The 27,979-nt window shown below is 62.5% G+C and overlaps 1 protein-coding gene across 2 annotated transcripts; it reads left to right on the forward strand.

Moving 5' to 3' along the window:
• Positions 1–53: 53 nt before the first annotated feature.
• On the forward strand, positions 54–27,874 carry SCARA5 (scavenger receptor class A member 5). 2 transcript variants are annotated; one of them, XM_035568342.1, is made up of 9 exons: positions 54–142; positions 1,076–1,198; positions 4,488–4,616; positions 10,989–11,663; positions 15,869–15,949; positions 17,115–17,213; positions 22,486–22,533; positions 26,372–26,563; positions 27,476–27,874. In XM_035568342.1, the coding sequence occupies exons 2-9, from the start codon at positions 1,087–1,089 to the stop codon at positions 27,610–27,612; spliced, it is 1,473 nt and encodes a 490-aa protein (XP_035424235.1). In that variant the 5' UTR covers positions 54–142; positions 1,076–1,086; the 3' UTR covers positions 27,613–27,874. The 2 variants fall into 2 exon arrangements, with proteins under 2 accessions (XP_035424235.1, XP_035424236.1); XM_035568343.1 differs by having other exon boundaries at positions 26,375–26,563.
• The last annotated feature ends 105 nt before the right edge of the window (positions 27,875–27,979 follow it).

Here is a 27,979-nt window from a genome sequence, read left to right on the forward strand (position 1 = left end):
CCGGCCCCGGGGCGCCCATGGGGGGCTGCCGGGGGGGGGAGCTCGGGGCCGCCCCGCCTGGGGCTGGGGGGTCCTCGCCCGCCACCGCCGCGCAGCGCCGGGCTTGAGAGGGGCTGCGGGGGGCTGCGGGGCTCGGCCCCCGGTGAGTCGCGGGGAGAGGCGGTGGGGCTGGGCTGGGCGGGGGGAGTGCGGGGATGGACCCCCCCCCGCCTGCTGCTGCGCGCCCCGGGGGGCTGCGCGGGGGTCGCTGCCTTTCCCGAGCCTCCGGTGCATCCCCCGAGCATCCCTCCGAGACCGCCGGGGGTCGCCCCCCGTGCTCGCTGCCCCCCCCCCCCCCCCCCCCCCTCCGTCCGGTCACACGTGGGGTCGGGGTGGTGATGCCGGAGCCCCCCGGCTCCCCCTCAGTTGGAGGGGGGGGTCCTGCAGAGCATGGTACCGATGTGGGGGTGCGGGGAGTGGGTCTGGGGGTGCTCAGCTGAGCCAGCCTGGCAGGGCTGGTGGGCGGCTTTAAATCCTTCAGCAGCAGAGCAGTGCGGGGATGGGGGTGTGGGGGGCTGCCCCCCCCCCCCCCATGGCAGGTGCTGTTAGGACCCCCCCGTGGTAGGTGCTGAGCTGCAGCCTCCTGACCCCGGAGCAGGGTCAGGGTGCTGGGGTGCTGTGTGCTGCTAGAGGTGGTGTGGGTATGGGGGCACCCCAAGCCCTGTGGGGGAGCACAGGGGGGTGCTGGGTGCCCCTCGTGGGTGGTGGGTGCCCCTCCTCGTCCCCCCAAAGCCAGGGGTATCCGTTGGTGGAGGGCATTTCATCGGGCTGCCAGCTGCTGCTGAGCTAGCTCGTGGCTTCTCCCTGCGGGGTTTGGCTCTTGCCCGGGGCGCTGCCAAGGCCAGCCCAGGCCATTGGCAAGCTGGAAACCTCACGCTGAGATGTGGCCACCTCTGCCCCCATGAGAGGTCCCCCGGCAGCAGGTCGGGGTCCCCTGCTCCAGCCCGGGTCGTGCCGCTGAAGCCGTGCGCTGGGTGAGCCGGGTCAGGACGTGGCACGGTCGCCAGGCGCCTCACCTGCCCGCTCTGCCCCGCAGGTGGCAGGAGGATGGAGAACAAGGCCATGTACCTCCACACCTTCGGCGAGAGGGAGAACGGCTCCACCTTCGAGGAGCCCTTCGAGGGAAGGAACCTCTCCAAACTGAACCTCTGCGAGGACGGTGAGTCCAGGCGCGCTGACCGTTCCCTCTGCGGGCTCAAGCCTGGTGGCACGATCCCAGAGAGCTCCTGGGGGGCGCACGGGGGCTTGGCTCACCTGGGGAGCAGCTCAGCAATTTGTCCCTACGTGGGACAAATGCCAAAGCATCTGGCCTGGCTGAGGTGCTCAGTTTGGCTGTGGAGCTGGGGGTCCCAGGGAACCAGAGCCGAGGAGCAGTCCCTGCGCCTGGAGGGGGCTGCTGGTGGGCAAGCCCGGGGTCAGGGCGTTGTGTCCCTGGTGGATGCGTGTCGCAGAGCAGGAAACTTCTCTCCTGGCAGAGCCCCTACGGGAGAAATGCCCAGGGAAACACAGGTCCCTGTGCCTCCTCTCCTGCTTATCCACCCCTCTGCCCGATGGGCGCAGCCTGGGCACTGCTGGCCTCTCAGGGCATGCAGGGCCTCACTCGGTTCCTCCACTGCCCAGGGCTGTGCTCCAGGAAAGCTGCTCTACTTGCTGAAGGTTGACTTTTTTTTCCTCCAAGCTCTGTCTCTCATGCGTGTGCTCTTATCCAGAGATGCCCCACGGTGGGGACGGTAGCACCGGGGCACAGTGAGACCTGCCTGCATTTCTCACATCTTAGCCGGCCTCTGCCTCCACCGTGGACTTGCTGAACGCTTTTCCTTTCCTCGTGGCCCGTGAAGTGGTGTCTGTGTTGCACTCCATCCCGGCTCAGTCCCCGCCAGGAGATCTTGTACCCTGGAACAACCCCCCTGAGGGAGACAGAGCAGTGCGCAGAGCAGGGATGCAAACCACGGCATTTTCCCAGCCTCCCTCCAGGAATTTTTCACGAGGCCTCTGCAGGCAGGGTGGGCAGAGGTTGGCGCTGAAGTGGAGATGGGAGAGGTCCCCTTGGCTGGCAGCTTCGCTCAGAAACCATTTGGGGTCTCGCCAGCCAAACCAGGCTTGTTCTGGTGGGGCTCCCAGCAGCGCCGTGCCCCCCAGGCACAGCTACACAGGGATGGGGGTCTCGCCTTGCCAGGCTCAGGCGCTGGACCATGGCACGTGGGGCATCCCCAGGGTGTGATGGGGAGCCCGGGACAGGCTGCGTCCAGGCACTGGGAGGGCTGGGAACACCCAGCCCCTGCCAAATTGCTTTTTGGATGCTCGCGTGGCGCAGGTGGCTCGCGGTGCTTATTGCAAGCAGAGGCGTGGCGTTACTGGGGCTGAGGACCCCGGGGCTGGGGACAGCTGTGGGTCCGCAGGGCGGATTTCCAGTGCCAATGGAAGCCGAGACTCGATGTCCCCAGACTCGCTGTCACCCCACAAGGCTCCCCCACAGCCCTGCTCCGGGGACCACCCCAGCGGAGCCCTTGCCCTGGATGATGCCCGGGCAAGGGGCAAGGCCAGCCCTGAGCCCACGGGGATGGATCTCAGAGGAATGCCCAGCGTTGGGGTGAGGACGGATGCTACAGCCTGGGTGCGAGCTCCCACACCCGGGGCAGCAACCCCAGGGCTGGGGGCGAGCCCTGCCTGCTCTCGGCCCCCACCTCCTTCTGCGGCCGGGCAAAACGCAGCCTGGCTCCCCTGGGGGTGGGCAGGGGAGAAATATTTGCGTTTCCCCTTGGTTACCGGCCGGAGCACACCCCTGGGCCGCTCGGAGCGCCGTGTTGTGAAAGCCGGGCTCGGCGAGCGCAGGCAGGGAGGAGTGGGTGGTTCGGGGCGCGGGGCCAGCTCCTCCCGGAGTCTCCCAGGACCTGATATAAGTGTTAATGTCAGAAAAATATTGCAGCTTTCCTCATTATGAAACCCTCGGCTCCATCTGTTTGGCCGGTGACAGCACGCCCCGAGCAGCAAATGGGAACCGCATGCGGGTAATGAGTTGCACATTGGCGGGGGGAGGCTGCGGGGCCCTGCCCTGCACCTTCTGCTGCTCCGGGCGCCCTCAGACCCGGCTTCCCACGGGGCCCGGGGGTCAGCCAGCCTGACCTCAAGTGGTTTTATCATTTCGGAGCCTGGACGAGCCTCCCTCAGCCCCAAAACGGCTCCGAGTTGAGCTCTACACCCAGTGTAACCCTTTGCTCTCACGAGCCTCCCTGAAAGTGGGCAGGATGGAGGCACAGCCTGTGGGTGCCCAAGGGCTGTGATGTGATGGAGAAGGGGACAACCCAGCCCCTCGTCCCTCCGGCACCCCATAGGTCCTGGGGGTGGGTGGGTGGGATGGGGTGGGCTCCTCGGGGATGTCTCTGGACGCGTTGCTCATGGCCATAGGAGGGGGTCCCCTCCCCAGGAGGCCTGGCCTCGGGGCCATCGTGCCTCACCTGCATCACCTTTTCGGGTTAACCCAGGCTCTGGATCTGGGCGGTCCAGGGCCGTGCTTGGGGCTTAAAGGGCAGAGAGCATTGGGACTATGGCACCCGAACACCGAGGGGCTGGGAGCGTGGGGCTCTGCTCCTCTTCCTCCTGTCGGTGTCTCCGGGGACGTCTGGGAGCTGGTGAGGGCGCAGACCCGGCGGCACCCTCCAGCCCCTGGGAAGCTGCTGGTTCCCGGCTGCTCCTGGAAACCCCACTGGGAGAAGTGCCTTTGCTTGGCTGCCCCTTGGCAGAAGCAGGGGGACGGCTGGGTTATCATCACCCCTTCATCTGGGCACTGCCCTGCACCCTGTCCATGGGCTCACCCGGCAGCACCGGGGTGGCTCCGAGGCATCCGACATGAGCAGTGCTGCAGCCCTGGGGCTGGGGATGGAGGCACCGGGTCCGTCCACAGCCTTGCTCTGCAGCGCTGGGCGGTGTTGCATCGCTTTGGGAATTCCCTGTGTGGGGGCCAGGCTCTCGCCCGCCTCCCCTCCGTGGCAGGACCTCTGCTGTCCCTCGCAGAGGCGCCGAGCCGGGGAGAGGATTTCGGGCTGTAACAACCATCCAGGCTCTGGCTCCCAGCCTTGCCTGGACTCTTGCAAAACACAGCCTTGTTGAGCTTGTGCGAAGCCCCGAAGCAGGGAGCTTTTCCCTGGTGCTGGGCTCACTGCGAGAGCACCTTTCATGTGCTTCCCTTGCGCTTTCCTTCCCTGCCCTTCACTGAAAACCAAGCAAACAAGCCTGCCGCCCCCTTCCTCCCTGCCCTCCGTGCTGGTGTTTTCCTCTCGGGGTCCCCACCGGGCCCTTTGCACCCCATCTCTGCCCACGCAGGATGAGGGAAGACACAAAAAGATGTGCTGAACCCCCCCCCCCCCCTGCAGCCACGAGGCTGCCGAAATCCCTCGGAGGTGGCTCCGGGTGGGAGCGGAGCCCCCCGTGACGCTGCGCTGTGTCCCCAGGTGCCGGGCGCAGGATGAAGGCGGCCGGGCGCTGCGGCCGGCTGGGCTCGCTGGCGGCGCTGAAGTACGCCGTGCTGGGGCTCTACCTCCTCGTCTTCCTCATCCTCGTCGGAGTCTTCATCCTCGCAGGTAAGGGCCGAGCACGGGGCGATGCTCCAGGGGGACGGGGGGGTGTCTCTCCGGGCTGGGATGGGGAGGGGGCAGCCGGCCAAAACCTGGCAGCCCAAACCGCTCCGGGGTGCTGTGAGCGCGCTCCTGCTGCCTCTGCGGCGGCATCCAGGGGGTTCTGTGCCTGCCGCGGGATGTGGCACCCACAGAGATGCCGCCTGCTCTGGTTTGCAGCCTGCTGCTGCCCCGGGGCTGCTCCGGCTCCCTGGGAGCACAGCGACGTGAGCTTGAGCTCACCACGCTCTACTCAGCATGCCAGGAGCAGCTTTGGTGTTGCCTTCGATGCTGGGGTCAGCGCAGGGTCCCAGCAGTGCACAGACCCCCACCTAGGGACCCCCCCAAGGACCCCCAGGCTCTCTCAGACACAGGCAGGGCATTGTCCCCGCGCAGCGCATCCCTCCTGCCTCCCCTCCCTGGATTCGCTGAGCGCGGGGGCAGAGCCCAGAGGGCAGGGACGGGAAGGCTGCCCACGAATGCCTCTAATTGCTCCCAGCCCCGCGCACGCATCCCGTGCGCTTGGCTTCACCGCTGGCTTGTCTCCCCCCCTCGCCGCGTCGTGTGGTTTGGGAGGTTGCCCACACCCCTGGCAGCCCCCCACGGAGCAGCTGTAACCCCCCTGCGTGGCTCCCATGGGCACCCCAACAAACCCAAGGGTGCTCCGTCGCTTCCCAGCCACCTCCTTCCCAGGTTGACCCCCCCCCAGCACCTCCCTGCTGCTGCCCCTGAGTGTTCCCCAGGGCCAGGCAGAGCTGATCTGCCCCCCCATGAGCCCCGTTGGGTGCGAGGGTGATTTTTGGTGGGTCTCCTGCAGCAGGGAGCAGGATGGATTCCTTGTGGGACTCCTCGCCGCCAGCCTGTGCCTTTTGCAAAGGGCAGATTTTTGCTTTTCGTGGGCTGGGGAAGGGACAGAGGAGGTTTCGCTGGAATTTTGAAGCCTTTCCCACTGATTTCTTGCGTTACATTGTTTTAATGTTGTTGTTGGACCGAGAAGCCCTGAGCTGGGGGTGCCATGAATTGTGCAAAGGGCTCGGGGCAGGCGCGCATGTCCTGGGCTGAGCTACAGCTGCTCGCCTGAGAGCAGCTCCAGCAATAACAGGAACGAGATTAGGGCCTCCGACAACAGCAGGGAGAGCTGGAGCCCTGGGCATCCTCAAAGCCTCCCTCCTGGAGCCCTGTGGCCGGCAGGATTTCAGCTGTCAGGCTTCAGCAAGACCCCGGTAAAATTGCCTCGCCCTCCTGGCTGCGGATGGGAACCTTGGAGAGGCAAAATGCAGCTGAACGAGGGGGGTCCGACCCCTCTGGGGGTGCCAAAACCCCAGATCTGCCAGCACCAGCATCAGGGAGAGCAGCAGGACCGAGCCCTGAGACCCCGTGAGCTGGAGAGCCAAAAATCTCCGGTGCTGGGGGAGCGTCGGAAAGCGCTGGCCGAGGAAAAGCGGCATCTCAACAGGGCGGTGGAAATAAGTGGTGATGAAGTGGATGAGCAGACGATGGATGGATTGGGGCCGTGGGACCTGCTCCGCCTGCCAGCGCCTCTCCGCAGGGCTGCTAACGGGGAGAGCCGCCCGCCAGAGGGATTTTCGCTTGGAGGGGGCCCTCCCAGACAGCTTGGGGCTGGGGCTGAGTTCACCAAACCTCAGCGTGGGACTGGGGCAGCTCCAAGGGCTGCTGCTCAGCTGGGTGGTGCGGAGCTCACGTCCCCACCGCTGTGTCTCCGAGCAGCATCTGAACCCCGAGCCCTTTCCATCGCTGCGTTTCCACCAGAGAAGCACCGGGAGGGCATCGCACTGTTTGGCGATGGCCAATGGCATCCTCAGCGGACAGGGACTGGGCATTCCTTCATCGTGGAGGGCTTTTTTTTTTTCCTCATGGGAAGTCCCCCTTTGTGCTAGCAGAGGCCAGACCTGTCAGAGCTGAGATCTCGCTCTCCTGCACAGCATCCCTCCTCCTCCTCCTCGCAAGGGGAAGGCATGGAGATGCGGTGTTTAGCGAGGCACCCCCCCTGCAAAGAGCAGCAGCACAGGGGGATTCTCAGCCCCTCCCGTCCCTGCTGTGCTCCAGCTGCTCCCTTTCTGCCCAGGGGACGTGAGGAAAACCCAGAAAAGCCTCCCGGGGAAGCACCTACGTGTGCAAGGCACCCACACTTGCACCCATGCACACAGGACTTGCAAGGCTTGGTTTGCAGAGCTGTCAGGGCGTTGTGCATGCAGGGGGTTACCAGCGGCGAGGGTCACACGCGGCTTACTTTAATTCATCCTGCGGGACCCCAGCCTCCATCCCACCCTGTGTTTCGGGTGCCCGGCAGCACGCTCAGCCCCGTGCGTCCTGCCGGGGCGGGCGTGGGTTTGAAGCTGGCCCGGGCAGGCGTGCACGCTCCGTGGCAAGGGGTGGAAAATGAGCAAACTGCTAAAAATACCTTAAACCACCTAGGAGCTGAGGAAACGGGATGTTTTGAGCAAGAGAGCCACGGTGCTTTAAATGAAGCCTGCTTTCAATATCCGCGTTTGAAATGTGTAGCTCTTCTCTGCCTGCGTCCCTCCCCGCTCCTGGGGTGTGCGCTCCCTGCGGCTCCTCCAGGCACCAAAAGGGAGGGGAAAAGGCGATTTTGTAAAGCTGGGGCTGCCCAGGGGGAGCTGATGTTCAGCCCCAGCCCAGTCCCCACCGCCCTGGGGAAGGGGCTGCGGCCTGCGGGGAGCCGGGCTCGGCTGCTGGGGACCCAGCGCTTGGGATTACGGGAGTGGGATGCACGTTTGAGCCCTCCTCGTGCCCCAAAATGGCACCAAACCACTCCTGAGCACTCCAGTCTCAGCTTTTTTTCAAGGTCTGGGTTAAATCCCGAATTTGTTTGAGCCCGAATCCGAGGCCGATCCCACTCCTTTGCCCACCCTGGTGCATGGGGGCACCCAGCCCTGTGCTGCTCCGCAGAGCAGCGGGGCTCGTTAGGGTGAGGCTAACGAGCCAGGCGCCTTTGTGAGGGCATCCAAACCGTGCATATTTATGGACTCGCACCCCATCCCCGTGTGTGCACACTTCTGCACGCTGGCGGGACCTCACAGCAGGACCCCGTTGGCCAGCCTGCCCCGTGTGTGCACACGCCTGTGCCGGGGTGCACAGGGACGGCCAGGAGGTTTCGCCCTGTGTAGCCACCAGTTTTGCGGGAGCGGGTGCTGGCTCCCTTTGCTAAGCCCAGGGACGGCCTCAGGTTCACAACTCGTGTTCTGAAGGACAGCTCACCAGGCCAACAACAGCCGCACGTGCGAGAAGAGCAAACCAAGGAGCTCGTTCCCTGCTCCCCGTCGGCAGGCAGGAGTGAAGGCAGGGCTCGGCACGCGTAGCGGCTGCTTGGGAAAACGCCGTCATCCCTACATCCCGTCCTTCCTCCTCCTTTCCTCCCGCTTCTATTGCTGAGTAGGACGCCCTCTGGGACGGGACATCCCTTTGGTCCCTGGGGGTCAGCTGTCCTGGTTCTGTCCCCTCCCGGCTCCTTGTGCACCCCGGGCTCCTCGCTTGGCTCCCTGCAAGCTGCAGCAACCAATCCATCCGTGCGTTATCGCCACTATTTGCATCAAAAACCCAAAGCACAGCTTCATATGAGCCCCTACGAAGAAAATTAACTTTATCCCAGCCAAACCCATGACACTCCTTTTCAATCACACCGTGATTGCACAGCGTGACCACGCCGACCCACCTCCTGCCTCTTTGCACCCTCTCCTTTGCTGGCCTCATTCAGGGCCCGCTGGATTTTCAGGAGGAGCCGGTAAATACGTCTCCACCACCACTCCTGGCCACGCTGCACCATTTGCACGCATGTGCACAACCACGGGCATGTGTGCAAGGGGGGAGCACAGAGCCGTGCAGCAGCTGGGGGCTGCAGCTGGCTTGGGGGGCAGCAGGAAGGGCTGACAGGGCTTGGGGTAGGACTCCTGTGATCCTTTTCTTCTCGGGACGGACTAGAACAGCTCATGGGTGCTCCCAGGGCAGGACGCGGTGCTGAGGCTGGGGATTCGGGCCAGGAGCTGGTGGGGACGGCAGCCAGGAAGACAGCTTGTCCCAAAAACACAATAGCGGGGAGGGAGCAGCTGCTCGCCGAGCCCTTCGGGGACCATTAGCTCAGCCCCAGGGCAGCCAGGCCTCGTGCTGGAGCTGGCGGCAGGCTGGTATTTTGGGTGTCCGTGGCGGGGAGTGTGTCTGTGCTGCGTGCACGTGTGTGTGTGTGTGCGCGCGCCTGGGTGTGCGACTGTGCTGTGTGCACATGCTGTGAGCATGTAGATGTGCGTGTGTTTGTTGTGTGCATGCATGTGCATGCACTGTGCGTGTGCTGTGAATGCATTTGTGTGTGCTGCGTACATTTCACGCACTTGTCCATGTATTGCTGCATGCACACACGTGTGTTAGTGTATCTGTGAGCGTGTGCGTGTTCGTGCACGAGCTGTGTGCATGCATGTGTGTGTGTGCGACTCTAACAACCGCCCGCCAGCTCCCAGGTCCAGATTTCCTGCAAACAACAGAACGAGGAGGAGGTTGTGGGACCAGCACCCGCCCATGTTCTGCTCCTCTGGCTCAGCCTCGCGCCTGCAGCCGTGGCCCGCGGTTGTGCCTGATGAGTGGGGTCATGCGCGGCCCTCTGCCTGATTACTCATAGCCCTTCCCGTCCCTCCTGAGGGGTGTTTCCCCACGCAGGATGAAGCCCTGGCTCAGCGCTTCGTGCCCCTTCCTGGGACAAAATTTCTCCTTCCCCGTCCCGTTCCCTGGAGCTGGGGAGCAGCGGGGCAGTGATGGGGCCACGGGCACCCTCCTGCCCTCCGGTGCATCTCCAGCTGCACAAACGCAAGCACGCGAGCGGTGCCCGGAGATGTCCCAAGGGTGATGTTCCTGTGACGCTGCGCCGTGGTCCTGCTGGATGTGGTGGCCGACATGGGGTCCCCCAAATCCCCCCTGATTTGGGGGACAGGAGGGCTGCAGGCGTGCGTGGGTGCGGGCACACGTGGAGCGTTGCAGGGCTGGAGGTGAGGTCCCTACCTGAAAGCTGATTTTGGCTGTGGCTGCGCTGAGATTGTGGTGGCAGTGCCAGGGCTGGGCAGAGGAGAGCCTCAGGATGCCGAGATGGTTTCTGGAAGTTATTTATGGGGTAACTCTGTATTTACAAATAACCACAGATGCAAGGGGAGGGAGCTTGCCCATGCGTCCCAGCCCTCAGCCACTGGAGGACCTGCCTTTGGGGGGATTTCTACTCATGATGGCCACTTGGGCTGCTTCTCCCCTTGTTTTTTTTTTTTTCAAGGAAGCTGACGCCGTGATTTTAATCCAAACCAAATGTCCTCCTTTGGTTCCTCCTCCTCGGAAATGGGGGGGTGAGCGGCCAGGATGGTGCCGGGGCTGCGCCAGCTGAACCCCAACACAGCCAAAGGAACAATAGTGATTTTTTTTTCCCCTTATTTCTCATTATTCCTGTGGGTTTGGCTTTGAGCCCCCTCAGCCCAGGCTGTGCTGGAGACCCAGCTTTAATGCAGGGAGAGGCAGAGGGCAACAATGCCCCCAGGCTGGATGGGCACTTTGAGGGTGCTGCGGGGAGTGCAGCAGGGTGCTGGGCTCCACAGCCGTGCTTTACTGGGTGCCACTGGGCTTACTGGGCTGCTTGACAGCTACGAGCTGCTGAGATCAAAGGGTCCCCGGGGTCTCCATCCCTGGGGTGGGAACTGTCACCTCACTGGGGGAAGGAACAGTTTTGGGATCTGTGTTTGGGGAAGGGAAGCGGATACTTTTAGCAGCCTGTTGGCTAACCAAAGGCAGACACGATCCAGGCAAAGGCACTGTGCAGGGTTTAGTAGCGTCTGGTCTGCCCGGCTCGACAGGCAAAGCAGAGAGGGGCTGAGGGGATGGATCTTTTGGGATGTGAGGATGTTTATGTCTGTCAGTACCAGGGTGCTGCCGGGCTCGGAGCCCCTGTGCTGTGAGGAGAGGCTGCGAGAGCTGGGGCTGCTCGGCCTGGAGCAGAGGAGGCTCCGGGGGAGCTCCCCCATGGCCGTCAGTACCCGCAGGGAGGTGCGGAGAGGCCGGAGCCGGGCTCTGCTCAGCGGTGCCCAGGGCCGGGCCCAGAGGCCCCGGGCCCAGCCTGGAGCCCCGGCGGCTCCCCCTGCCCCTCAGGCAGCACTGCTGGGCTGGGCGGGTGCCCAGGGGTGCTCCCAGCCATCCCGGGGGGCTGTGTAGGGCTTTGCCCTCCAACACCACCAAGAGAGGGGTGGCTGTGTGGGAGGGAGCGGGGCTGCACCTCTCCACCGGCCCCATCTCCACGGGGGCGTTTCTGATGCCCCCCCTCCTGTCTCTCCCTCGCAGTCTCCCGGCCGCAGACGTCCCCCGAGGAGCTGAAGGCGCTGATGGGGAACGTGAACCGCCTCAACGAGAGCTTCCGAGACGTGCAGCTGAAGCTGCTGCACCTCCCTCTGAAGGGGGACGTGATGGATCACATCTGGAGGCTGCAGGACCTCCTGCAGAACCACTCGGACTCCTTGTTCCTGATGACGGGGTCTCTGCAGAAGCTGGAGGGGCTGCTCTGGAGCCTGCAGAGCCAGGCCAGCCAAACCGATAGGGCCGTGTCCAGCCTGTGGGACAGCCTGGCCCAGCAGAGCGACGCGGCGCAGCAGGAGATGTACAAGCTCTCGGTGGAAGGCAACAGCAGCCGGCTGCTGCTCCAGCACCACGACCACCTCCTGAGCCACCTCGGCAGCCGGCTGGAGGGCCTGAGCGACCAGGTGACGGCCGCCAGCGGGGCCGTGGACACCATGAACAGGACCTTCTCCTACGACGTGAACGTCCACCGCGCCCGCATCCAGGACCTGCAGGTGCTGATCAGCAACGCCACCGAAGACGCGCGGCGGATGCGCCTCGTCCACATCGCCATGGAGCAGCAGCTGAAGCACGAGCTGGCCATCCTCAGCAACGTGACGGAGGACCTGCGGCTCAAGGACTGGGAGCACTCCGTCGCCCTGAGGAACATCTCCGTGATTCGGGGTAAGACGAGGACATCTTGTTAGCAGCTCCCTTAGAATCATGGAATCATAGAATATCCCGAGTTGGAAGGGACCCATAAGGATCATCGAGTCCGATTCTATGATTCTATGATTTGGGGTAAGATGAGGACATCTTGTTAGCAGCTCCCCTCGCCGGTGTGAGAAGCCAGGGGGTGTCCGTGGTGCTTTGGGGGTGCTGGGAGTGGGCCCCGTGGCATGGGGATGACCCATGGAGTTGTCTCAGGTACTTTGGGATGCATCAAATCCATCAGGCACTGCTGTTGGGGTCTCTGTGGGGTTCAGGTGTCTCCATCACCTTGGATGCTCTGTAGCTCGTACCCTCCACATGCTCCGCATGAGGGAGGAAGCTCCTAGGTTTTCCTCACTGATGCCAAGGAAACTTCTGCCAGGCCCCTGCTGACCATGGTGGTGAGGCAGGATGAGCAGAGATGGTGGGCTTTGTCCTGCTTCTCATCGCAGTGATCGAGCAGGAGGCTGCCCACCAGGTCCCCTCACTCATCCCCCATCCCATCACCTTTGTTCCATGCTTCCCTTCCCATGCTCTTTTCCTTTGCCACTTGCAGCCCATCCCAGATAACCAACCCATCCCTCCTAACCCTTGACCATTGACTCTAGTTTTGCTGAACCCCCTTTTTTGGCATTTATGGTAGAGTTGCCTTGGTAGTGACCATAGCCTGCTAAGCATCTCCTTCCTTTTTGCTTTGTTACACAAGGTCCAGCCATTTGTCCCACCAGCAGCTTGTGAGCACAGCCCTACGCCAGGGTTAGCCATCTGCTTGGACATTTCCAATGGCCGCTGTCAACACTTTCTGGCCGTTCCCCATGTTGCCACCTCGCTGGGGTGGCCGCACAGCCGGGATGGGGCAGTCACTGCGTTCCCCAGCTGCAAAGCCACCAGCCAGGATGGGGATAGCTCCACGGGGATGGAAATGCCAGCACTGGAGCCCCGTCCAGCTGCCCCATGGGACTGGGGAGCAGCAAGGGGACAGTCCCTCTGTGCTGGGTGCTGCACCAAGGGGCAGGCGGGTTTCGCTTCAAAGATCTCTGAAATGAAAAAGGGAAGGGAGCTGCGTGCCTTGGGAGCAGCTAGGCTGGGTGGGATGGTGGGAAAGGAAAGGGCTGAGCTCTTCAGGGGCAAGGACAGCTGGGCAGGCTGTGGGGGAGCAGCAAAATCGTGGGCATCCTCCTGATTTGAGGCACAAGAGCAAGGGGACGCCCGAGGAAGCAGCAGGCAGCAAGCCCAGGGGAGCTCGGGGCAGCCCTGTCCCCAGCTGCATTTTCAAGGCTGATGCCCCTCGCTGAGGACTTCGGGGAGGCAGAAATGTTAGCGGGTTCAGCAGGGGCGAGGTGAATTCACGCTGCTGCCAGCCCCCCGAGCACGGGCTGAGCGTTTTCCTGGTGCTTCTTGCCGGACTTGCAGATGGGAGTGAGTGCCGGGGCTGCTGCCAAGGCGCTCCCTCCCTCTGGCCGCCGGCTGAGCCAGGAGGGGACAGATGTGGCTTCGCAGCAGCTGCAACCACCTTGGCCTGAGCCTGCAGGTCTTAAATAACAGTGTCAGCAGCAGGAAGGGTGCCCGGCCCCGCCGCCGGCCCCGACCGCTTGCACAACACGCTGGGTGGGATGGGGGCGTGCTGCCGGCCGGCTCCATCTGGCCGTCACAAAAGTCCTCATCTGGAGAGTTTTGGAGAGGTTTTCTCCCCCGGACTCTGCCAGCAGCCCAGCTGCAGTGCTCGGGAGGGTGGAGCAGAGCAGGGGGCATCTGGAGAGGGGTTTTCACCCCCAGCAGCAAGCCCTGAGCCAAGTGGGGTGGGGATGGAGTTGGCACGGTGGCTGCTGAGCCTCTCCTCGCCGCCCCCCGTGCTCCTCCATCCTCACCCTCGCTGTCCCTGGGGACGGGACTGTCCGTCTCCTGGAGCTGCTGGTCCTAGGGGATGCTTTGGTGGACCCCAGGGCTCACTGCAGAGCCAGCCAGCAGGGTCAGCCCGTCCCCAGGGGCTGTGTCTGACCCCTGGCATTGGGGAAAGCCCATGTGGGACAAGTGCAGCACATCTCGTCCCCAGATATGTTCTCCCCATCTCCTGCTCCTGTGGAGCAGAGGGGTCGATAGCTGGCCGTGGCCATCCTCCACGAAACCTTGTTCCATCGTTGATGACGGACGGTGGTGATGATGGTGATGATGGTGATGGAGCAGGATGAGGGGGCTGCACTGCAGCAGCTGATTTTCGGGAGGAAGGCCAGCTCCAACCTCCCCACCAAGGGGTGCCAAGGGTGGGCAGCCCCCGCGTCCCTCCCAGGCTTAAAGGGGATGAGGTGGGGCCCTCGTGGGGCTTTTATTTCCCGGTGTGCCCATAAAGCCAGAGCAGATGGCAGCTGTTGGAGCTGGACCAGCGGCTGTTCTGCTCCTGTCCCGCTGGTGGGGGACCCCTTCCCTTGGACAAGGGTGCTTGGGGCGAAGTCAGGGTGAGGAAGGGGGGAATGCTGTCTTGTTGGTTCCCACCCTATGTATTCCCAGGGCTGCTTTCAGCTTTGCTTGTGGTGGGGTAAGTTTGTGGCTTCCTGCAGCCCAGCCTCAGCTGCGCTGGGGTGCAGAAGCGAGGGAAGAGCTCGTCCCAAGCCCGGGAGCGTGGCTGGGTCCTGCAGAACTTTCCTTGGGTCCTGCAGAGCTTTTACTGGGTCCTGCAGAGCTTTCCCTGCTCCTCCTGGGTGTCTGGGGCCGCTGGGCTGGGACACGCCGGAGAGATGCCAGAGGGAAACCCCTTGCCTTGAGACGTCCACTGCTGCCCTCAAACCCAGCATCACCTTTACAAAGCTCCACTCGGACAGGCTCTGCCTTCCGTAGTGCTCCCTGGGCTGAATTTCATGGTATTCCTTTATTTTAATTCCTTATTTCTACGTTAGCTCTGTGTTCTGGAAGGGACGGGGCGACTTGGGGCAGCCTAAAAACACCACGTTGTTCCCCTCTCCCATGAATGAGCCGGCAGGGCTTGGCCTCCTCATGCTCTTTCAGGGAAGAGAGAGTCACTGGCTGGACGTAGCACCACCTGCTCATGCACTCATCTCCTTCCTATTTCTTTTTTTTTTATTTATTTATTTTTTTGTCCATCTATTCAGCTTTTCAAACTCCAGCAGGCCAGTGAGTGGATTTAAGGACATGCAGTGTTCACGGCTGTTGTGCAAGGCTCTGTGCTCCAGGGGAGAGCACCATCCCAGCACCATCCCAGCGCCTCCGCACGGTGTGTGCCTCGCTGGCTCCTGCCCCACGTCCCCCTGGAGCAGCCCCTGGAGGTTTTTGGCTCTTCTCCATCGCAGGAGATCCCGCACCCCCTGCCCAGGAGATCCCTCTTCCCACCCCAAACCCCCTCCTTGCTGTCCTCAGCTCTCCTGGATGCTGGTGCGCTCTGCACCCATTTGTTTTGCCTGTAATGCTGGCTGGCTGAGAGCTTTCTGCACGACTGTGAGACTGTGGCTTTTGGGGTTTCTAGGAAAACAGCATTTAACAATTTCCAATTATCATCCTGGCGTGGCAGGACAGTGACCAGATGACCCTTCTGGCCTCTCTCTGCCCTATTTTCTATCATCCCATGAGTCATTTTTTTTTTTTTTTCTGTCCAATTTCTTCCAGCGGGTTCAGCTCGTAATTGTTTTCAGCTTGGTGGAATTGGGCCCCTAGCAGGCTGATGAATGTAGCTGTGTCACCAGTTTGGCCTTCCAGCTTGCTCGCAAGAGGTTGCAGAGAGCTGGTGGCTCCTTCCTAGCCAGGGGAGATGCGGTCTGTGCTGCAAATCCCCTCCTGAAGGCTCATCTCCGTACTTCCAAAATGCATTTCTTTTTTTTTTCTTCATTTCTTTTCTTTTCTTTTCTTTTCTTTTCTTTTCTTTTCTTTTCTTTTCTTTTCTTTTCTTTTCTTTTAATTTTCCTGGAAGATATTTCACTGGAGATGTCACACATTTTGGATGGAAAGAAATTCCAGCAAACTGGAGGGTTTCTCTTAGGGTCACGCTCAGGTGGAGCTGCAAGGTGAAGTTTTCTGGCGTGCAGAACAGGTCGATGGAGTCGTTTTTGTCCTTCAAAGCCCACAGAGCACAGGAGAGGGCTGCTGGCAACATCCCTCGCTGTCACGTAGGGCTGCTGCAGCCAGCGAGGGCCCTGCGTGTGCTCACTGCAGCCAAACCCGTTGTGTTGCAGGGCCCCCGGGACCCAAAGGAGACCCAGGCCACGAGGGGATGGAGGGGGAGCCCGGCCTGCCCGGCCTGCCCGGGCTGCGAGGTAAGGATGGAAGTGTCTGGACCTGAGTGTGTAAAGCCAGGGGTGCAGCCCCCACGGGGTGTTTGGGGCCCCCAGCCCTTATGGGGCAGCCCCCATGGGTTCCTCCACCCGTCAGAGCGGTGCTGGGGGTCTGACGCTTTGGGGCTCTCCATAGGGGGCTTTTTTCAATCTCAAGAATGCCTTTTTTTTTTTTTTTTCCTGTTCTTCATTCAAACCATTGTTTTTGAGAGAAATTCAATCTAAAAAACAACTGAACACCCCGAGAAACTGGACTCGGCTCGAGGCTGTTTCTAATTTCAGGCCAACCCTAGAAGCACTGGGTTTGCGTCCAGGACTCGGGGACGGCACCAGGGCTGCCAAGGACCCCCCTCGGCGAGGGTTTTATGTCCCCAGCAGGACAGAGGTGCCGGGATCCATCCCACCCGGGGATGCTGCCCTGGACCAAATTCTGCACCCTGCTCTCATGATGGACCCACATCAAGATGGGGGGCTCAGCACCCTGTAACCCCCCATTTTTGGTGGCCCCGTTGTCCCCATGGCAGTGGAAACCTGGCTGCTGTCCCAGAGCCCTCCCTGGAGCAGCTGCCCCCGCTCCTTCCACCCCTGGATATTTTTGTTTTGTGCTGACAGATTCACGGCTGTTGTTCTTGGGCGTTACGAGCATCAGAAATACACCGTCTGCTTTCTTTCCTTTTTATTTATATATATATTTTTTCTTTAAACAGAAAAACAAAACAGTCCCTGGAGGGTTCACCTTCGGGAGGAGCTGCCGAAAGGGCCGCTATTTTTAGGTCTTTCTCCACCTCGCTTTCTCTGGTGCTTTTTTGGATGTGGCCACAGCGGCAGTGCCTTGTAAAGTCCTGTTGCGCTGTGGATCTGCCCCTGCCCAGCTCCCTCAGGGCCAGGGCCAGCTCCTGCCCCTCTTCGTTGCCCCCCCTGGGTGCAGCACAGAAGGAATTAAGCCCTATCCCCTATCCCCTTGGGCTTCCCAAATTCCTAAGAGTGGCTTTTCCTTCCTCAAAAAAAGAGGAAAGTCCTAAAATTCCAAAAAAAGTTTGGAAAAGCCCAGCCCAGTTTGGGCACAAGGTCGGTGCCAAGGGTGGGGGGCTCCGATGGGGGGTCCCGGCGCTGCATCACGACCCCTTTGCTTCTGCCCATCCTCCAGGGCTGCCTGGGGAGAGAGGACCACCAGGACCGCGTGGCCTGAAAGGGGACCAAGGGGACCTCGGCCCTCCGGGTCCAGCCGGGATGCGAGGATTCAAAGGTAAGGGCCAGCCTCTGGCACCAGCGGGACGTGGAATCACAGAATCCTGGAGTGGTTTGGGCTGGCAGGGCCCACAGAGCCCCCCCAGTGCCACCCAGTGCCACGGGCACGACCCCTGCCCCCAACCCAGGCTGCCCCCAGCCCCATCCAGCCTGGCCTTGGGCACTGCCAGGGATGGGGCACCCCCAGCTCCTCGGGGCAGCCTGCAACAGGGAGGGATTCCCTCCTCATGTCTGACCTAAACCTGCCCTCTTTTAGCTTAAAGTCGCCCCCCCCCCTTGTCTCAGCCTGTCTGTAGGAGAGGTGCTCCAGCCCCTTGATCACCTCCGTGCCCTCCTCTGGACTCGTTCTAATTCTTCTGTGTCCTTCTGGTGCTGGGGGCCCCAGAGCTGAGCGCAGGGCTCCAGGTGGGGTCTCACGAGAGCAGAGCAGAGGGGGACAATCCCCTCCCTCGAGGCTGCTTTTGACGGAATTGTGGAATTATTCGGGCTGGAAAAGACCTCCAGGGTCACCGAATCCAACCACCAGCCTGACCTACTGAGTCCCATCACTAAAACCACGTCCCTAAACCATGTCCCTTAGAGCCCCAAGCCTGCAGGTCCCCACGCTCATCCCCAGCAGGGTTCGGAGCAGATTTGTGCCAGGGTTTTTTTTTTTGTTTTTTTTTTTTTGTGGTCCCCTTCTGGCTCCCCGTGGTTTTCCAGCGCCTCGCCACACCCGGGCTAAGAGCACGGAAAGCGCCCACGCGCCTCCCCAGCAAGGCGGATCGCGCCCAGGAGACCTTTTAAAAGAAGCTCCGGGCTGCAGCCTAAATCGGGATGGGTAACAGCTCCCAAAACAGCCTCCTTCCGCCCCAAAACGCCCACCGGGTGGGCGGGGGAGGCAGGAAGAGCCCTGCCCGGGGACGTGGCACCACCTTGCTCCTGCTGTCCCTTTTTGGGGGCATCCCATGTGCTGCTCGTCGTGCAAATGCTCCCTTCCCACAGTTTTATGCAACGAGTTCCTTTGGTGAAGCGCTCAGAGCCGGGTCCCAGCTCCCCCGAGCATCTCCGTGGTGCTGGTCAATACCAGGACAGGGCTTGGGGTTAGGGTTGTGTTAGGGTTGCCGTGCCCACCTCCAGCGCCGGGCGCAGCAGCCAAAGCCCCCTTGCAGCCCGGGGGCAGGAGAACATCTTCACCCCCTCACCCCATCAGGAGGGCAGGGAGGTGCCACCGGTGCCTCGTGGTGCAGGTTGGGGACGTGTTGGCTCTGGGAGCGTGGAGGCACCGGGGCAGGGACGCGGTCGGTGCCTCCCCCCGCAGCACAAAGGTCCCTCGCAGGGTTAGCAGGCGCTCTCTGAGCCTGGCAGCTCGGATCCTGCTGCTCCTCATCCTCCTCCATCCCAGCCCGGGCTCCAGCTGCCCTCCCGAGGTGCGTTTGCTGCTGGTGACACCAGGTTAGGTGACATCTGCGCAGCACCGCGTAGTCTCCAGTTCCCATCCGTGGCCCAGTCCCACCCGACTGAGCCCCAGGCTGATGGCACAGGGCCTTGGCTCCCACCCCGCGGTGGGTCAGGATGCCCGGCCGCATCCTGCCAGAGGTCAAAAGATCCCCTCGAGATTGGTGCTGGCCCGAGCTTTGCAAAGGCGCGAGTGCTGCAGGGACAGCACCAGATGCGCCTGGTGTTGGACACGAGGCACGCTGAGCCACCAGCCAAACCTCCCCTCCTTCCTCACCCCGGCCCAGAGGGCGGTTGGGAAGTGAAGGGTTTTTTTTTGGGGAACCCTTCCGATGACAGGAGCGAGCCCTGATGGCAGCTCTGCCTCTCCTGGACGGAGGAGGTTGATGGCACCCACGTCACGCTCCCACTGCTGCCCCTCCAGGAGCGATGTGTCCTGCACCAGGGCAGCCCCAGCACCAAATCCTGGAGGTCAGAGCGCTCAGATAAGGGAGCTTCGCCCAAACCCTTCCCCAATAAATCACGAAGCACGCTGGCAGCAAGTGCCGAATTTCTACGGTTTATGGGATTCTCTGAAATTTATAGGAAACAGACCCGGAGCGAGGCAGTGCTCCAAGCCCAGGCTTCGAGCGAGGGCTGCTTTCCTGCATCACCAGGCTCACGCCCCTGTAAGGGGGCTCACACCCCTCCCGAGCACAGGAGAGCCGTCAGCCTGTCCTGGGGGGACCACCAAGCCTCTCCCCAAAAACCCTGGCTCAAAGCACAGCGCTTTGCGGAGAAAAAGGTACCCTCAGCCACCCTGAGGGATGGCCTTTCCTCTCCCGGTTACTTTCCTCTCCTGGTTATTTTCCCTTCTTACGGTTTTCTTCTCCTCGATGTATTTTCCCTTAAAATTCCCCCAGCGAGGGATTATTTTCCTCATTTCCATACGGGAAAAGTCAGTCTGGAAAGTGCGCATAAATCAGTCGCCTTCGCTCCACCCCGGGGAGCGTCGTGCCGGGAGCGTGGCTAAGAGGAAAGAGCAGTAACTCAGCCAAAGGTGGGGTTCGGGGGTCTGTAGGCAAATTTGGGACAAAAAGAGAGCCCCGTCCTCAGCTCCACGCGCAGGCCAGGTGGGAGGTTCTGCCCGGAGCAGGCTCCTGGGGCTGCCTCCGCGTTAAGAAGGCAGCGGCACCCTAAAAGCTTGCCTTCCTCAGGTGGGTTTTGGGAGGCAGCACGACGATTTTGCAGCTGCAAATGGGGCTTTGCTGGGGGCTCAGCAGTGCCCGGCCGTGGGGCTGCATCCTGCAGCCCTGTGAGCTCCTCCAGTGGCATCAGCTGTGCGGGTTTTGTGCCCTGCCTCCATTCGCAGCACTGCTCAGAGTGAGGATGATCACAGAGATGCTGCTCAGGAAGGCAGGGGCTGAGCCTCCGCAATGGGAAGAGCTGGGGGCCGCTTGGCACTGCGTGCCCAAATTTACGCCGTCCAGAAAAAACAGATGCAGTGGGAAACGGACAAGCAAGATCCCAGTCCTCGCTGGGGGAAGGCACCGGGTAGGACCGGCGGTGACACCAGCACAAGGGGCTCTCCTGAGCCTCCCCCAGACCCCAGTGCTCTCCAGCTCAGCTGCGGCTTCGTCCCAGTGGGGGTGCTCCAAGTCCTGGCTGCTCATGCAGCCAAGCCCAGGCAGCGGCGGTGCCACCCGCGGGGCTGCTCTTTGCCCACCAGGGAGCTGCTCTGCGGAGAACACAGCTGGGAAGAGGGGAAAAACAGGAAAAAAAAAAAAGAAAAAGGAGAAAAACCTGCCAGGAGAGCGAGGGAATGAAAGAGCCCAGAAGACAGCATGGGAGAAGCCAAGGCAAAGCCCGGCGTTGTGCTGCGTGGGCAGCATCAGCTCCAGGGATGGAGCAGGAGGCACGATGCTCATGGGGCTCGCCCCCTGCCAGCATCTTCCCAGCTCTTCCCTCCTCATCCTCAGCCAGAATCGCTCCTCAAGAGGCCCTGGTCCTACTTGTAAAAGCCCAAAGATGGCACAAGTCTTGGTACAGTGCAGGGGGGGCTCCAGGCTGGGCCCGGGGCACCCCTTTACTCCCCTCCGTCCACGCACAGCCTGACCCAAGATCTCACCCTGGCGGTGGCAGCTCTGGCAATGGGGTGCCGGCAGCATTTGGGGTGAAAAACCCTGCTTTTTTAACGGGGACAGCAGCCCCGTGTCCCCTCCATGGGGTGACTGGGTGGCAGCAGCAGTGACCAGGGGCTGAGCTCTGCTTTTTTTCATCACGTGCAGCCGAGCAGCGTATCCAGCCCCTCTCCTGCAGCTCTCATCCTCATCTGGTTCCCATCAGCGGAGCAGGCTCCGGGCAGCTTTTCTCCATCTGACACAGCTGGGGCTGCCCGGGGGAGCGATCTCGGCTTCCCAGAGCCTCCAAGTTAAAGGGCAAGAATTTCCTGTGTGCTTTTTTTTTTTTATTTATTTTTTTTTTTTTTCCTGCTTTATAAGAAATCTCCGGGCGTGCGTGCGTGTGTGTGTGTGTGTGTGTGTGTGTGTGTTGTTTGTTGCTGTCACACGCAGACCGGAGGGGAGGATTTGTCGGAGCGGGGCCGGGGGCTGAAGGCAGGGGTGCCAGAGCAGCCAGCGCCTGCTCGGGAGCCGGGGGGGAGTGCCGAGATGTGGCACGGGTGAGAACTGAGCTCATTATTTTGCCTCGCTGGGCGGAAATATCCCCGGTTTTGGAGGCAGCCTGTTTGCTCAGCTGGCCGAGCCCCCCAGCACCGCCGCTTTCTTGACGCAGCACCGCTGGGTGCCGGCTGAGTCAGTCTGCTGCAGGAAGCGAGGTCCCTGCCCCTGGCCCCTGCTCCGAGGAACGTTTCAGCCCCCAGGGGACCACCAGGCGTCCCGGAGTGGGTTTGTGCACCTCCCGCAGCTCCAGCACCTTGCTCTGGCTTCGATTCTGTTATCCCAAGGCGCTCAGTTATTTGGGGGAGCGGAGCGGGGTGCTCCGGGCATCACCTGGCCCAGCGTTGCTGGTGCCTGGGGGGAAATTGCGCTCAGGTTCAAAGCAGAAATGGCAATTCGGGATGAACGAGGTCCAGGCTCGGCCTCTGCTCCTTGCACGGGGTGGATGCTGCGGCACCAAGCACAGCCCCCGTGTCCCTAGGGCCGGGGGGGGGGGGGCTCAGCCGATGGAAAGAGGCAAATGGGGAGATGCTGGGGGTCCCCTGGCAGCCCCGGTGCAGGGCTGGGTGTGCAACCGCAGGGCTCACCCAGGAGACACGTAGTGCTGTGGGATACGTGGCAGTGACCCGCCCCGGGGTGCTTTTGGCACGCGTGGTGGCAGTGGTGGGGCTGGGAAGAGGCACATGAAACAGCAGGTGGTTAGCTTCAGCGTTTTAAGGGAGTTTTGTGGGGTTCTGAGCTCCCCGCGTTGCTTTTTCCCAAACGGCCCTGGCTGGGGGGCAGGTCAAGGTGACTCGACCTTGTGCCAAGCTGAGGGGGCGGAACGGCTTTTGCTCGGGACGGGGCAGAAGGGGCTGCGATCCCCCCAAATTCTAGTTTTTCCACCCCAAAGCTCCCCCAGACTACCAAGGAGAGGGACCCCAGCAAAAAGCGCTTCTCCCAAGAGCAGCTCCAGGTTCAGCAGCCAGAGCACCCCTGCTCTCCAGGTGCTCGCCCCCTGGCACTGGGCTTCTGCTCCCCACAAAGGGCCGGGAGAGGGGCCAGCAAGCCAGGTGCTGCTTTGTGCCTCAGTTTCCCCAGAGGCAAGAGGAGGAGAAAGCCCTCCGAGAGCCCCAGCCCCGCCGAGGAGCCAGCCCCTGGTACGAGGTTCATGCCCTGTGCTCTTTCTCTTCCCAGGGGACCGAGGACCGAAGGGAGAGAAGGGGGACCGAGGTGGTGATGTGGGTAAGTGCCCCTGGGGGACATCTCCCTTCCTCCTTGTTATAAATTACTCTCAGTCGGAAGAATTTGAATTAATCAATTTATTGAGTAAGCGATCAGCAAGCAAAACAGCGCTGGGCGGCCGGGGGAACTCGTGCTCCTCCAAGCGGCGCGCAACCCCCCCACCCCCCCCCACCTTGCAGTCCCTTTTTATCATTCATTTTCTCCGGGTTCCGCTGCGTCAGCTGTTGCTCGGGGGTCGTCCTGTCCCAGTCACTTCTGTCCCTCTGGTGGTCGCACGGATGAAGACAGCCATCCTCCTCTCTCTTTCTTACTCGGTTATGTCAGTCCGTGAGGCAGGGGGGTACGTTACCGATTTAGCAGCCTATTATTTACACTGCGTTCTCTCCGCCGTGGACCTGGGATATCCTGTCTCTGGGAGACGTCTCAGCATTCCAGCCGCTGTTTGAATAACTCCCTTCGTCCCTTTGATGTAGCGAAATAATGGACAAACATTCTTGCCGTCTATCACACTCCTGTGGCAACGGGAGGTGCTTTTCCTCGCTCCCGAACCGAAGGGAGCGGCGTGGTCCTGGGGCGCGGCTGCAAAGGGTCAGCCCCTTGTTTTCGCAGCCGCTCGAGTTTATTTCTCCCCTTCAGCTTTTCCTTTTGCTCTGCTGGGGAAAGGAAGGGAGGAGGTTGGAGGGTTTGGAAGAGATTGGTGCCGCAAAAGCAAGCGCACGCAGAAGAAGAAGAGGAGAAATGACGATGTGGGGGTTCGTTGGGCGCGATGCGGAGGGAAGGGGCCGGGGAGCTGCGCCCAGACGGATGGGACCAGGCAAAGGGGGCTGTGGCTGCAGCCCACGAGGGTCCGATCCTGCACCCCTGCAGCACAAGGAGGGGCTCGTTTGGGGGCATCTCCCCACGGCTCTGATGCCGAGCGCGTCCCCGGCTCCAGCTGCAGCCCTTGCAGAGCCCCCAAGGGCGCACGAAGCAGGTCTGGGCCTTGCTGGCACGGGTTTGCGAGGAGGGGCCGGGGCTTTCTGAGCTTCCACAGCCCCGCAGCTGGCCAGGGGCTGACGGGAGGAAGGGCGGCTGCACGAGCAGCCCTCGCCCTGGTGATTAATGGGAACAGCCCAGCCCAGCAGCGCCTGGCCGCGCGCCCTGCCTGCACATCCCTGCCCTCCCTGGGGACACACTCGCCGTCCTCCGGCACGCACAGGCTCCAGGAGCACACGGTGGGGGTCCCACCACCTCCCATACCCCCCCCGGAGAGCCGTCCCTGCCATCCCTGCCGGCCTACTGTCCCCGCCGCCCCTGCTGTCCCCACCAGCTCCCTCCCTGCTGGTGCAGAGCAATTGCTGGATTCGCCCTTTTCACGGAATCCCAGAATTTTAGGGGTTGGGAGGGACCTCCAGAGACCACCGGGTCCAACCCCCCCCCCCCACCGAAGCGGGTTCCCTAGAGGAAAGCAGGTTCCCTTTTGGCCACGCTGGGTGGCTCAGGAGCAGAGCACGGCGGTGGCGGCGCTGGTGGCGGCTTGGTGCATGAGGAAATCCTGAGCTCGTTCATTATGGGGACCGTTAATTGTGCTGGGGCCGCGGGACCCAGGCCGTGCAGTGCCGCCCGATGTGCGCAGGCATCGCGGTGTGCTTGGCAGGCCGGGGGTGCAGGAGGAGGAAAGGAGGACGCGGGGCTGAGCCCTCGGCTCGGGATGGAGACGGGGAGCGGGCGCTGGGTGCCAGCAGCGTGCCACGAGCCCCCCGGGAGCAGGGAAGCCCGGCGGCTTGGAGCCAGACCCGGCTGCTTCGGGGAGATGCTGCTGGGCGAGCAGAGGACACCGGTGCTGGGTCGGGCTTGGAGGAGCAGCTGCTGGCAGCTGGAGGCAGAGGCTGAGGTCAGGACACGTGTGGAGCTCGGCAGAGCAGCTTCGTCCAGCCCGGGGGTGACACCGGCGCTGGGGCGATCCCGGGCAGCTGCTCAGCACGGCTCGGCACGGCCCCACGAGGGCTGGGAGGCGGCGTCCCAGCTCGTTTTTCTCTGCCCGGGCCTCATTCAGGAGGCGCGCAGCACTCAAGAGCCGCCGTGCGTCCCGCAGCCGCGCCGTGCGCGAGGCAGGGCTGCGCAAAATGCCAGCGGGGCGGTTCGGAGAGGGCGTGAAATGTTTCCTGTCTCATCCACGAGCCCTGTGCCCTGCACAGATCCAGGAAAATAAGCTTGGGGGGTTCTGGATCCATCCTGGAGCCTGGCCCTGGCAGCTCCTGGCCATGGGAGCTCAGCCCGTGTCGCCCAGCAGGGACGTGGCTGTGCCCCCGCACAGAGCGAGCCCGGCGGGGGCTGCACGCCCAGAGCCTGAAATATCCAACAAAAAAAAGGTTTGTGCAGGTCCCAGCCTGCTGGCAGTGCCAAAACCCATCGCAGCGGGTCCCCAGGGCCACGTCAGCTCCCAGCCCAGACCCTCTGCTCCCCACGGGCTCAGCCCCACGGGCTCAGCCCCACGGGCTCTGGCTCGGCCGGCCGCGTTGCTCAGACGTGAGCCGAGCCCCTCCAGCAGCCGTGTCCCAGCACAACGGGGTGACCGTGCTGGGCGAACGTCAAACCCTCCGCGGACCCCAGCTCTTCTCAGCTCCCTCTGCAAGTCCCCTCGTGGCGTCAGCACCTCCCCGCTGCACCCCTTGGGAAGCTGCCACGGTGCCCGTACCGACACGGAGACCTCCAGGGGTGCCTCCAAACGCCAGCCGTGCTGTGATTCCACGAGGCCCTGGCACGGGGCGAAGCCCCTCTTTTTTTTTTTTTTTTTTAGTTCCTCTTTTTGTTTTTTTAAATTGCTGGCGTTTGGTGGGAGAGCGGAAAGTGGGCAGCACAAGGAAGGTGGGCACGGATGGGGGAGATTTGCGGGAAGGGGGGGGGGGGTGGGATGAGGGCAGAAAACCCGGCGACGGGGCTCCGTGCCCACTTTTGGTGGGACCAAAAGAAAGGGGGGGGACCCACACGTGGTTTGGCTGGGCTGTCAGGAGCAGGGGGAAAGAGAAAGGGAGCGGTCCCTGAGCTGCTCAGGAGCAGGTGGGGGATTTGCAGCACCAGGCAGGAGGTCTCCGTCCGAGGGGCAGCGCAGCGCGCGGCCATCCCAGGTCCTGGCGCTGGAGAAGCGGTGCCACCGCGCGTCCCCAGCGGAATCTGGGATTCCCAGCGAGTGTGCTTTCGTAGGGAACGTTTTCCCTGATTTTGGGGGGAAAAAAAAAAAAAATATCTTTAAATATAAACCTCCAAGCTGCTGCAATGCAACGGTGCTTTGGGGGAGCACGAATAAATCCCACCTGCTTGTGCCCCCCCCCCCCAGCCCGCGAGCCGGCTCCTGTCTCGGCACGGCCACTGCAGGCCCCCTCCGGCAAGGGGTGGCCTTGGTGACCGAAGGGGACCTGCTGGGACCTCTCCAGCTCCCTGTCCCACAGCAGTGGGGTGTCCCCAAGCCACCCGCAGATGCGTCACCGGGTGCCTCCCGCAGCCGTGGTGCAGCGGGGAGGGCGGGGAGGGCGCCACGGGGACAGGGCTGGGTGTCCCACCGGCCGCCTTCGTCCCCAGATGGCCCCGCGAAGTGCAAAATGAGCCGGGTTTGGTAAAATCGCAGCGCCTGGGGGCTGTGCCCGAACTCTGAGCCCGCTTCGGGGCCGAGGGGGGCGGTGGCGTTGCTGCAGGCGAGCAAACACACAAAATCTGGAGGCCGAAGGCTTTTGGTTCCCCCCCAGATCCCCCGACCCCTCGGCTCTCCAAGTGCCGGAGATGCGCACACTCAGGGGCACGGTTGCGTGTGTGTGTGTGTGCGCCCCCCCCCCCGTCCCCTGATGTCCCTCTCTGTCCCCAGCAGCCGAGGAGGGGCTGATCCGGCTGGTGAACGGCTCCGGCCCCCACGAGGGCCGGGTGGAGGTCTTCCACGAGCGGCGCTGGGGCACGGTGTGCGACGACGGCTGGGACAAGAAGGACGGCGACGTGGTGTGCCGGATGCTGGGCTTCCGAGGCGCCGACGAGGTGTACCGCATGGCCCGCTTCGGCCAAGGTTGGAGGGGGGGGGGGTTCCCCAAGGGGGGGGGGGGGCGGCGGGGGGGGGGGGCTGCAGGCGGCGCTGAGCCCCGGTGCTGAGCACGGAGCCGCTCTCCGCGTTGCCCCGGGGCTTGGGGTGGGGGCTGTTGGGACCAAAGGTTTTGGTTTTCGGTTTTTCAGCTGGATGAGGCTTCTGATTTTTTTATTATTTTTTTTTTCTTTTTAGAATAACAAAAGATTTTTATTTTGTCTTTATTTGTTTTTATCGTTGGTTTTTTTTTTTTTTTTTTTTTTTTAAAGCTTTTAAAAACGTCGTGGCGACGCCAGCAGCGCTTTCGGCGGGCGCCCCGGTGGCCTTTGGCCCCCCCAACCGCCGGGCTGGCGCGTTTCTGCCGAGCCCAGCACTCCCTCCGGGGGGGGGGGGGGGCTCTGTAACCCTTTTTCCAGCAGCTGGGGCCACCGTGGCGCCCCGGTGAGGTCCCCTGGGGGGGGGGGGGGGGGGGGTGTCACCCCGAGCTCCAGGAGCTGGTGGCCCCGGCAGCAGCTTTGGGAGACCCCAGAGGTGCTGCCATCTCGGTGCCACCTCGTGTGGATGTCCTGGGGGGGGGGGGGGGGTGAGCAGGAGGAGCGCGTCACGGTGGTGCCCCCACCTCTGGCGCGTGCCCGCAGCCGCCCCCCCTGTGTGCTTCATACTGGGGGACGGCAGCGTGTGGCTTTTGTTTTTGTTTTTGTTTTTTTTCCCCCCCAAAAAAACAGGGATCGTGCCTCCCCAGGGGCTCGGGAACCCCCCAAAATCTGGGGCAGCCCCTCCGGGTGACCGTGCTGCAGCGTCCCGGTGCCTGAACACCCCCCCACCCCCCCCCCCCGGGGCGAGGAAGGGGGTGTGGGGGGGGGGGTGGGGGGTCTCACCGGGCCCCTGTTTTTGCAGGCACGGGCAGGATCTGGATGGACGACGTCTCCTGCAAGGGGACCGAGGACAGCCTGCTGCGCTGCAGCTTCTCCAGCTGGGGCAAGACCAACTGCGGCCACGCGGAGGACGCGGGCGTCAAGTGCCTGACGCCGTGAGGGGGGGCACCCCGAGAGGGGGACACCCCAACCGGGGGCACCCCGAGAGGGGACACCCCAATTGGGGACACCCCGAGAGGGGGACACCCCAATTGGGGACACCCCGAGAGGGGACACCCCAACCGGGGGCACCCCGAGAGGGGGACACCCCAACCGGGGGCGCTCTCGGGGCCGCCAAGAGCTGGGGACACCCAGCAGCAAGCGGACTGGCCCCGCGCTTCCCGAAATGTTTTATCGGAGAAATAAAAGCTTTTTTTTTTTTTTTTTTTTTTTTTTTTTTTTTATTATCCCCCCCCCCCCCCAGCGGCGCTGCCCCAAAACTTGGTTTTGAAGCAAAGGTTGGGGGGGGGGGTGCGGGGGTGGGGGG

Source organism: Cygnus atratus, chromosome 3 (assembly GCF_013377495.2).
Source record: "Cygnus atratus isolate AKBS03 ecotype Queensland, Australia chromosome 3, CAtr_DNAZoo_HiC_assembly, whole genome shotgun sequence".
Classification (NCBI taxonomy): domain Eukaryota; kingdom Metazoa; phylum Chordata; class Aves; order Anseriformes; family Anatidae; genus Cygnus; species Cygnus atratus.

Bases quoted from the DNA above. Each gene is read 5' to 3' on its own strand.
- SCARA5 (XM_035568342.1), top strand. From the start codon at position 1,087: ATGGAGAACAAGGCCATGTACCTCCACACCTTCGGCGAGAGGGAGAAC. The intron at 4,617-10,988 runs GTAAGGGCCGAG...TCTCCCTCGCAG, and splicing joins CGGAGTCTTCATCCTCGCAG to TCTCCCGGCCGCAGACGTCC. The intron at 26,564-27,475 runs GTTGGAGGGGGG...CTGTTTTTGCAG, and splicing joins CATGGCCCGCTTCGGCCAAG to GCACGGGCAGGATCTGGATG.